The 11,753-nt window shown below is 39.1% G+C and overlaps 1 protein-coding gene across 2 annotated transcripts; it reads left to right on the forward strand.

Moving 5' to 3' along the window:
- Nucleotides 1-262: 262 nt before the first annotated feature.
- LOC136883430 (uncharacterized) lies at nt 263-11,104 on the forward strand. 2 transcript variants are annotated; one of them, XM_067155709.2, is made up of 6 exons: nt 263-369; nt 1,791-1,874; nt 3,580-3,679; nt 8,189-8,274; nt 8,747-8,900; nt 10,712-11,104. In XM_067155709.2, the coding sequence occupies exons 2-6, from the start codon at nt 1,800-1,802 to the stop codon at nt 10,798-10,800; spliced, it is 504 nt and encodes a 167-aa protein (XP_067011810.2). In that variant the 5' UTR covers nt 263-369; nt 1,791-1,799; the 3' UTR covers nt 10,801-11,104. The 2 variants fall into 2 exon arrangements, with proteins under 2 accessions (XP_067011810.2, XP_067011811.2); XM_067155710.2 differs by lacking the exon at nt 263-369 and having other exon boundaries at nt 1,037-1,874.
- Nucleotides 11,105-11,753: the final 649 nt, after the last annotated feature.

The raw sequence follows: 11,753 nt of genomic DNA on the forward strand, positions 1-11,753 counted from the left end.
AGTTACTTCGACATACAAAAAGTTCGAGTAACAGCGGTTCGAGATTTGAGGTTCGACTGTATGTAATTTCGTCCATGTTCGTAGCTGATAATCAGATAAAAGCCGAGCTACTGTGGGTCCATTTGAAGCATGCAGAGACTATACAGCGTTGCCCTCTGCATGGCGTAGGACGAAAGAGAGAAAGAAAATGAAACTGATAAGAGGAAGAAGGGGATAAATTGTTGGTTTCTTGGGTGGCAAGTAGCGCGCGCTTTACCCCTCCCAGCGAATGAGTCGTGGAGTACGGAGTGCGTCGCGTCGGTGGAGCTACTTCCTTTTAGTGTGTGCGAGCTGCTCTGTTTGCAACAGTGGTCTTCATAAATAAACCTAGTGAGTGTGCCTTCAAAATTTTGCCGAGTGTTGCATGTCCAGTGGAACAAACGTCGAGGATACCACAATCACTCTTCATTCGTGACTAATAGTTCTTCCAGTTCATAGCATGCGTGAACCATTTTACGATAAATAATAATAATAATAATAATAATAATAATAATAATAATAATAATAATAATAATAATAATAATAATAATAACCGTTTTTCCCACATCTGTGGCGTTGGGGGTGCGAACTACGGCGTACATGTGAATTTGGCTCTTTTTTACGGCCAGATGCCCTTCCAGATTATTTCAACAACTCTCTTCTTTCTTCTTAGTGTTATTGGTGACAGCTTGTGCCCTTCCAGCTTTTCGTTCCAAATTCTTATTATTTTCTCCAGGACGCAGCTGAAAGGAGTGCAGATAAACCATCACATTGCCTTACACATATATTATTCTGAATGGTTTAGAGATTTCACCCATAAATTTTATTTTTGATATGGTGTCTGTGAGTATTTGACGGTTTCCTAATTTGGTTTTAACTCCGAATTCTCGGATAATAATAATATGGCCTAATAATAATAATAATAATAATAATAATAATAATAATAATAATAATAATAATAATAATAATAATAATAATAATAATAATAATAATAATAATAATAATAATAATAATAATAATGGTTTTATATCCCATTAACCATTTTTACTGTTTTCGGAGACACCGAGGTGTCAGAATTTTGTTTCAGAGGAGGTTTTTCTTTCGTGCCGGTAAATCTACCTTCAAATATCACCGGACTGATCCGCGATCGAAGCGCTACTTGGAATAGAAGGCCAGCCCTCTGCCGTCTCAGTCTATCAACCCAGCACCTTATGTTCTAGTACTAAGGAAATATATATTAAGCATAGCGGGGCTGATTCTTAGCGATCGACGTTTGACTTGACACTTACAGCAAATCGCGAATATAACATGGGGCGTGCACAGTAGCTTCAATTAAAACTTATGGGCTGGATAACTTTGAAATGAATAGCTGTGCTAGGCGGGCTATTCTTAATTTCACTTGAGGAAAGGAAAAACTGTGATCCTGTTAGCCTTCTCTAGAGCTTCCTGTTACTCCTTGAATAATTATAACTCTTTTCTTTTTTTACATGTTGCTTTACGTCGCCCCGGCACAGATAGGGCTTATGGCGACGATGGGATAGGAAATGTCTAGGAGTGGAAAGGAATCGGCCGTGGCCTTAATTAAGGTACAGCCCCAGCATTTGCCTGGCGTGAAAATGGGAAACCACGGAAAACCATATTCAGGTCTGCCGACAGTGGGGTTCGAACCCTCTATCTCCCGAATACTTAATATAATTCTTTGCCTTGTTACATCAATTAACCCCACTATAAACGTGGAATAACCGTGTTACTTTTTTGTTTTTACTGTACAGTAGATCACCATGGTTACGACAACGAAGTGCTGTTACTGGTTCTCCTTGAAGACTGGGACCATCATCATTGGAGTACTACGAATTGTAAGTTCAATTCACTATACAAATTTACTATTATAATAATTGGAATAATAATAATAATAATAATAATAATAATAATAATAATAATAATAATAATAATAATAATAATAATAATAATAATAAATACTTGACGTTTCTAGAAGATAATTATCACTCATTATGATAAGTTTTAGATATACTTCTTACCAAAAATGAATATTATTATTATTATTAATGTTGTAATTATTATTATAACAACTATTATTATGCTTTCCGATGAGGCCTGCTAAGGAGCACGTGCCAATTTCAATTTAGTTCTTCATACTTTACTGTTTTCTTTTCCGTTCCTTCCAATATTATTTTTTCCTTTCCCTATGTTGTTTCTTTCTGTCCTAGGACCACTTCGTACCTTGTTCATTCTTCCTTGAAATCCTTCCAAACTTACTACCCTCTTTCTAAAAACCTCTGTCCATAAATACTTCTTCTCTTATATTGATTCTTTCTAAATCTTTCTTTACTTTTTTGAATCCACCTAGTTTTTGCCTTTTTGTCCCAAAGGTACTTGAAAATTCTTTTTGTTAATCTGGAATCATCCATTCTGTAAATATGTCCACGAAATTGCAATCTCCTTTTTCTAATGGTTTCTGTTATGTTTTCTATGTTCCGGTATATTTCATCAATAGACCTTAATTTCCATACTTCTGTTGTTTTCACAGCATCTAAGATTTTTCTCATGATTCTTCTTCCTAGTACCCCCAATTTATCTAATCTATAGTTTAGTGCCTTAAAGATTTTTAGATATAGACACTTTTTGTTATAAAAATTCTTCGTGATACCATAAGCTATTTCCATCTTCTGCACCCTTTCTTCTACTGAAGATTTGTCTAAACAGTTTTCTTGAATTAATTACCGCAGATATTTGAGTTTCGTTAATCTTTCCACTGGAACAATATCTGTTGCCAAAATTTTTGGAGCGTTCTTGATGTTTGTAATAAATTTTGTTTTTTCTACGGAGATTCTCAAACCTGTCTTGTTGGCTATTTCTTCCAAGAGACTGGATTTAATCTAATCCACATGCAATGCAGGAGGTAACAGACGCATATCCAGCACATGAGTGCAGTATTCTTTAACTTCACTGGGATATGGAAGAAGAACTCACGGAGTGCCCATGTTAACAATTCCGGCACAGCGTGGGTGCATTACGTTGCTAATAGTACCATAGAGGACGGATGTAATGCCTTCATCTATAATAAGATCCAGGTTTTTAGAACACACTAACTAACCTATTACGGTTTTACATCAAGCACTAAATTTAAACACTTGTTTAAATTAAGACTGTGCTTGTACACATACTAAATCGAGTAGAAGTAAAGAGAGAGAGAGAATTGAATTGAATTGAATTTATTGATCATGATTTACATGCCACTGAGACTGAAAAGCCCCTTTATGCAGCGTCTTCTTATAATACAATGCAGATTTATGAAAACAGAGAGAGAGAGAGAGAGAGAGAGAGAGAGAGAGAGAGAGAGAGAGACATGAACGACAAGAATGGAATGGAATAAGAGAGAGGGAGAGAAAAACGAACTAAATCAGCACCATTTTCCACTAGTATGTGAAGTTTGATAGGCGAAAAATACAATATATTTTAAGGACTAATTTATATCAATTTTTATGTCATGTTCTGTGTGTACATTGATTGAATTTATAATTTATATTTTAATACTTTCAGGCCGGCACGATACTGAGATTGGTGCTATTTTCCTTTGGCAAGGGAGACGAAGATGAGATTGAAGAAGTCGATCCTGAAGATCATGAAATTATGCTAAGGGGTAAGTTCATTTTACATACCACAAACATGTCTTGTTTTCAGTTCTGAGGTCGGGGTGCAGACTGTTCACAATGAGGGACACTGTTATAAAGGATCCCAGGGTCTGTCATCTTCGAATTGTAGGTTGACGACCACGGGGTCCGTGACAGTCTCTCATGTACTAGTCTCCCCACATTCACACTTACTATCCAACCTCCCTTGGTCAATTCCTGTTCTCTTCCAGTTCCACCAGTACGGAGTCTTCCATTATCACTTTCTCTGTGGTCCTTGCCTTGCTTTCACAAGTATTTTCATTTGTGCAGGATTCTGACTGCTTACTATTCCATTTGTGAATAGTGACGGGAGAGATGAGTTTTTGAGCCAAAACGGTCCAAAAACCAAAATTGAGTTGTTCGCCCTAAACGTTACTCCATTACTTGGGGCACATGGTGATATATTTTTTCGTGTACCGCCATTTTTAAATGTTCTGCTGATGTTTTCTAAAAAAATCTCTTCTAAAAGCTACGCCCACTGTCTCTATGAATACTTTCGGAATTTCACTGTACTTCTTATTTCACATTACAGACTCACGGAAATGTATACAGTATCCATGTTCGGCGGAGAATTACAGCTGCCTTATGAACTACGAACACTATACCAAATTTACGAAAGTTGTCAATAAATACTGCGTTCAAAAATGTAAGTTATAAATCACCCCAATAGTGACATATAGCCGACCCCATGGTGTAGGGATAGAGTGCCTGCCCCTTACCAGGAGAACCCGGTTTCGATTCCCGGCCAGGTCAGGGATTTTTACCTGGATCTGAGGGTTGGTTCGAGGTCCATTCAGCCTATGTGATAAGAATTGAGTAGCTATCTGACGGTATGATAGCGGCCCCGGTCTAGAAAGCCAAAAATAACGGACTAAAGGATACGTCGCGCTGACCACACGCCGCCTCTTAATCTGCAGGCCTGCGGACTCAGCAGCGATCGCTTTGTAGGCCAAGGCCCTTCAGAGCTGTAGTGACATGGGGTTAGGTTAATAGTGACATGTGGTTTGACATTAATCTGGGACCAACTAAAAATATGAACTTCAAGGAAATCGAAAAATTAGAAGCAAGACTCCTGAAAAAGGCCTTATGTATTTCAAAGTATACACCCTCACGCCTGGCATATGTACTCGCGAGAGAATCATTCTACATTGAGAATTTGAGATATGATCTATTCCTCCCATCAACAGAAGCATTCTTCGAGTAATGCAAGGAAAAGAGAGGAAATATTTCCTGAATTTTACGCTATAGATGCAATGATCAATAGAGAATGGATAAAAGGCAATTATGTATTGAGACACATCATGACGCGCCTTCGGGTTAATGGTTTTCACCACCGTGCCTGCCCGAGAGACATCTACCGGACGAACTATGCGCATGCAAACTTTGTGATAATCCACGTGACAGATATGACGTAATGGCATGCAAGCGCAGAGAAATGTCTCTGACGAAATTTTGCGGAAGTGCTTAAGATTTAAGATTATGTATCCCACTCTACTTATGCACATTGTGCGAAATTATATTCATTAAAATGTGTCCGTGCCTTTGCTGGCGGGACCTAGTGTTTACAGTGCACTATGTCTTATGGTATGGGCTAGAGCAATTTTGTTACTTTCATTGATCTGTCTCAGCTTTATCCTTGGCTTTGACAAAATGAACGTGACTGAGGTATGAGTGATGCTAGTAATGCCATTCCTTCTGCAGCCAGTCCCTGCTATGAATGGTGTGAAAATATTGCTCATAGGGTCAGTTGGTGCATGCATTTCAGTGGGCTTGGCAGACTGATGTGTAATAGCAACTTCTGGCTCGGTGAGGAAAGCAACGGGAAACTACCTCACTCCTCATTTCCCTAGTACGCCTCTTCAGTGATGCCTAGGCCATCTATGACAACTGATGGCGGAACTGTTGAGGATCCAACCAGCCTTCGGGCTGAGGACTAAACATACATACAAAATATCTCCGCTTTTGAATTTCCGGCGATTCCTGGCGTACTGGTCTGATTTGTCATCGGTGGGTAGACTCCGTAGTTATGTTCACGGAGGGACATTACAAATGGTCACTTTAGCTCGTTCCCCGTTAAGGACGACAAATCATATCGAGCTGAAAATTTCCATCGCACCTGCCTTGTATTTTTGTTCACGTTTGCTGAAGAATATTTCAATCATAAAAGTTCATCTTGGGTTCAGTGCGTTAGATTTACCAATAATAATTATTAACTGCAATTAATACCCTAACACTCGTATATGATGTGGCTTACTATAATGGAATACACGATTTTTTAAAGTGAAAACTATTCTAATATTTCAACATTCAAAGATTGATGATTTTTGCTAGAGGTTCCTCGGTAAACTGGCAAAGACTGACTGGGGCACCCATCCCAAACGTTAACAACAGCACGGTCCTTATGCTATTCAGCAGGAGAATATGTCTGTCCTGTGTGGTATAAGTCAGGTTGATGTTGTCTTGAAAGAGAGTTGCAGGGTTATTTCAGGCTTGATACTGTATAGGCTTTTAGGCTTATGCCGTGTCAAGAAAATAAGGTGAAATTCTTAACGTTTCGCAGAGATGTCTTCTTTTACTACCGCTTTTTCCCACACCTGCGGGGTCGCACATGTGAATTTGGCCCTGTTTTACTGTCGGATGTCCTTCCTGACGCAAACCCTATATGAAGGGATGTAATCGCTATTACGTGTTTTTGCGGTGGTTGGTAGTGTGGTATGCTGTCTGAATATGATGAGGAGAGTGTTGGAACGGACACATAAACTCAGTCGCCGAGCCAGAAGAATTAATCAGAAGCGATTAAAATCACCGACCCGGCCGGTAATCGAACCCGGGACCCTCTGGACCGAAGGCCAGTACGCTGACCATGCAGCCTACGAGTCGGACCAAGAAAGTTGTGGCGAATTTCAAGCAACACAAAATCTCTCTCTCTCTCTTTTTTTTTTTTTTTGCTACTTTGCTTTACGTCGCACCGACACAGATAGGTCTTATGGCGACGATGGGACGGGAAAGGCCTAGGAATGGGAAGGAAGTGGCCGTGGCCTTAAGGTACAGCCCCAGCATTTGCCTGGTGTGAATATGGGGAAACCATGGAAAACCATCTCCAGGGCTGCCGACAGTGGGATTCGAACCCACTATCTCCAGGATTCGAGCTCACAGCTGCCCGCTCCTAACCGCACGGCCAACTCGCCCGGTACAAAATCTCTTATGTTGTCCGTTGTGCCCATACAGATGTACAATGAGTGATTTGACGCGAGCTATTTCATGTATTCTCGATGTGGCTAAGTTTCGGGCGGGAACTGTTTGAAGTCACTTGATCAACACATTTGTGTACTTGTGTCCATTTCATGCTTCTTATTTGTTATGTTTTCATGTTTCATATTTTGTACCTCTGACAGGAATAAATAAATAAATAAATAAATAAATAAATAAATAAATAAATAAATAAATAAATAAATAAATAAATAAATAAATAAATAAATAAATAAATAATTCTAGGGGTACGTATTTTTAAAAGTCAGGGATTAATAAGCAGATTAGAATGAAAAAATGTAGCTGAGAGGAAGAAAAAGGCCAAAGGAGGAGAAATGTGCGGTGCTGGGAAGTTCTGATGCAGCTACTGTAATTTTATACAAAATTACATTTTTCTCAAAAATATATTTATCAGTATTGAAAATGTTGTAAGTGCGACAGATTTTGCCTGATTGTCTTCAAACCTGGTATGCCTATAGATCCATCTGAGATGTATAAAGGTTTGTATCCATTCGGAAAAATAACGATATCTGACAGATATCCTGAGTCGAATATGAAAATTTGAGAAATTTTAAAAAGAATGAAAAAAGGGTGAGGACAAATACTCATAATAACATCAATAATGCCAATTTTGAAATAATAATACCAATAATTACTCACCTAGCTCTAAGAAATTAACAAAAAAATTTCAAGGTAACTAAAAAAGTGGTACGAATGGGATGTTTTGAAGTATTCCTAATTATTTTCATAAAATGTGTTATAAATAAGTTATGTTAGGAAAACGTTCAAAATTTTATACAAATCTTAAGTTTAGTAACATAAATGAACTCACAAATTATTGTGAATATCGGATGAAAATGTCAAGATTTACAACCCGAGTAGGGCGCCCCCTTAAAGGGGAGACAGTAGAGTGTAAGCTTTCTGAACCAAAGATGGCGGATTCGATCTCTGCTTAATCTGGTGGAATTTACACCTGTAAATCTCTGCCAATTCCTCGCTGCGTTAAACCGGGTTCGCTAAACTCAGTTTGCCCAACAATGTATCTACCCTCCGTAAAGGCGACTACAATCCCATCGTCAACAGCATACCCTTCCCCAGAATGCCAGTTGTATTCAAGTAAAGAGCGAAAAGCAGTGGAGGCAGAACCAACCCTTGTAGTATCCTGATCATTAGAAGGAAGCTCTCCTTTATTCCGAGTGTACTAACAAAGAATGTTTCTCTTTTTACAGCCAAACTTGCTATTTCTATCTTCATGATCCTCAGTCTGCTTACGGAAGTCATTTTCTCCGTTCTCCTCGTCTACGGTGCCGTCAAGGTAAGTACTTTTATTTTTCACAAAGTTCATGATGTCTACGAACGTATCCATCTGACCTAATTAGCACACCGTTCGTCGAACACACTTGCGGTTTGAATCAACTGATAAAAGTAAACAATGTTTGTACTTTTCTCAGCAATGTGAGTCACAAATATTACAAATTGTTTAAAATCTAAATACTGCAAGTAGTTTAATTATTTCTAGTTTCATATACGTGAAATCAACTCTAATTTACTAGCAACAACACAAATGATCTCTTGAAGTGTGCACTAAATTGATTTACTTGATTTCACAAGTTGATGACAAGTTATTTCAAGCTACAGATATTCTATGGCATGTGAAGGCATATAGTTCTTATGTTATCCATCGCAGGTGTACAATGTTTAATTTACTGGTGAGTTTCTAATAGATACTTGCGTTGAGACACCCAGCACATGCATACGATTAACATGCAGTATTCATGTCGTTGCAGGAGAAGCACCGCTTCATCAAATCCTGGATCTACTACTCAATCGTAAGCCTCATCGCCATGGATTTTTCCCTGGCACTCCTGGTCATGCTCTGTTTCGTCTTCGCAGAGATAGCGTTCGGCATCTCCATGCTTGTGGCGACCATCATCTCCACACGTAAGTAGTTAGCGTTCATTGTTCAGGCTGGTCAACATTTTGAAACTTCTTCATCTCAAATGTTTTCCGATTACTTCAAGGCAGCGGTAAGTGCACTGTTTGTCTCAGTGTTCACTAAACATCAAGGCAGCGATACCAAGTTGCTTTTTTTTTTCAAAATGGAACTATACCCATTTCCGTCACATACACAGTTGATCGTAGACAGCCACATTCAGCGATGCAATTATTTATTTATTTATTTATTTATTTATTTATTTATTTATTTATTTATTAGATACAGCCGATGGAGGGCAATTTTACACTAATACAGTAATATAAGAAATTTAAATAAGTATCATAACAATAGGTATAAACAAGAATGTAAAGAATCAACAGTAAATTAACAATAACAAAGTAACAATGGCAACTGGCAAGGGTCGGTTACAGAGTTAGCAAGAAGAAACGTCATGGGTTGGACGGAAGAAAAATGAAACCTGGAGAGGACTTCAAAGGTATTTTAATTTTGTGTTTGCAGGATGCTAAGGATGTTGGGTTACCTAGAGTAGGGAGACGGTGGAAGATAGAGCGTTGTTGTAAGGTTAGGCGCGGACGGGACACATGATGAATATGCCGGTGTATGTTGGGCGAGGTGGGGGAACGTGTACACGAAATTACGTTGGAAGAATATTTCGCTTGGTATAGCTATTGATTATTTTACGAAGGTAACATAGATCGGAGAACAGTACAAGGCTTCTCAGGCCTGCTGAGCTCAAGTTCGCGGCTCGATCCCACCTCAGTTCGATGGTATTTACAAGTGTTCAAATATGATAGCCGGTGTCGGTAGATATACTGACACGTAGAACTCCTGCAGTTTTAAATTCCGGCCCCTTGGGATCTGCAAAAATCGCTGATGTTGAAAAGAAACGAGTTTCAGCATTCTGTCGCCTTATACTTGCGGAAAATGCAATTTGAAATAGCACTTAGCAAGCGCGCATCCTTCTGTGGCTAGATTGTGATTTATTTACCAAATTGAGGAAATTTAACATAAAATTGGTAGAATTCGTAAGGAGTTTGTATTATCAGTGGCACACAAAAATTCTAATTGACTTGGTAAGTTAACGGCAAGATCCACTAAGGGATAGTATTCTGGTACACGAGTGCACAGAAATAGTGTCTCCGGGCGAGTTGGCCGTGCGGTTAGGGACGCGCAGCTGTGAGCTTGCAACCGGGATATAGTGTGTTCGAGCCCCACTGTCGGTAGCCCTGAGGATGGTTTTCCGTTGTTTCCCATTTTCACATCAGGCAAATGCTGAGGCTGTACCTTAATTAAGGCCACGGCCGATTTCTTCCCACTCCCAGCCATTTCCTATCCTATCGTCGCCATAAAACCTATCTGTATCGGTGCGACGTAAAGCAAATTGTAAAAAAAAAGGAAATGGTGTCCCGACATAAACAATCAACACTGCTCCACTTCAGTACTGACAAAGAGGGGAGGGAGTGAAGGGGTAGTGCTGAAGGCACAGTGTGTATATCGCTATATATCCACCACTGTGCCCATTTCAATCACAACTTTCCTTTAGCGGGCTGTCTACCTGCAGCAATGCGTTAAACGGAAAAGTTATACTTTATTTATATATATATATCGGGACATCATTTCTGTGCACGCGTGTACACAGCTTGTCCTTTGCAACATGCCGATAGTAAGAATAGCTTTAGTGTTTTATAATTAATAAGAACGCTCTCCTCAGTGGTTAGACATACGTGAAGGGAGAGAAGGGTACTGTATTCATTCACTGATTCATTCATTCAAATTGTAACGTGTTTTGTTGCAGTGATTTGCGTGTTCTTTATCGTTGTGGTGAACAGTTACCATCGCCAGCTGAAGGCTATCGACCTGTCGGTGACACCTGCCATGTTTTAAGCCAACAACAGCCGGGGAAGATACAAGATTTTTGAAGATACTGATATTACTGTATTTACACACAGCCTTGTAACATTTTTATATATTTTTATAACAAGAACTGCTAAAAAATCATGTTTATTTTTAAAATTCATTTCACCTACAGCACTTATCATTTATTTCATACTATGACGTACTTGCCTTCTTCCCGCACTCAAAACGAGTTCCGGAAAATGACTCTTTATAGTGTTGTCATTACTCTCCGCAACGTTTCATTACAGATCATCTCTGATTGGTTGAACTCCGCCTCACAGTAATGTAAACAACAGAGTGACCCAGAATTAAAGAACACCAATCCTAATCTTCTTGAGTTGTTTCTCCACCAGATTGCAGCACCGTGTTTCCGTACTCATGTTCACACAATATGGCGCATCTACATTTCCAGCTCTAGTAATCTGCCTCCATCACATAATTTTTATGTCCCTTTACAACATAACCCCGTGTACACACCTCTTACATCTTTCATAGTGAGACATGATCAACGAAACAAGAAAAAGTCTATCCATGGATGATTTGCGCCGTGACGAATCAAAATGATTTATAATTGAATTTATTTAATTTAAAATGAGTAAACTGGCCCACATAAAAGTTTCTACTGAACCCATTATGTGACATCAGAATTGTTCTAGAATAATATGCGTTAGCACTGATTAAGGCTGAAAGGTGCCTGTTTAAATATAGCATCCAATGATTAATGACTGACAGAAGATATGAAATGATATTTGTAAGAGTTAGTGGAATGAATGATGACAGGGAAAACTGGAGAAGCCGGAGAGAAACCTGTACCACCTCCGCTTTTTCCAACACAAATCCCACATAGAGTGATCGGGACTTGAACCACGGAAACCAGCGGTGAGATGCCTGAGCCACGGAGGCTCTAACCTCAGAGCCAATATCCTTCATGCTCGTTGGTG

This window comes from Anabrus simplex, chromosome 11 (assembly GCF_040414725.1).
Source record: "Anabrus simplex isolate iqAnaSimp1 chromosome 11, ASM4041472v1, whole genome shotgun sequence".
In the NCBI taxonomy this organism is placed as follows: Eukaryota; Metazoa; Arthropoda; class Insecta; order Orthoptera; family Tettigoniidae; genus Anabrus; species Anabrus simplex.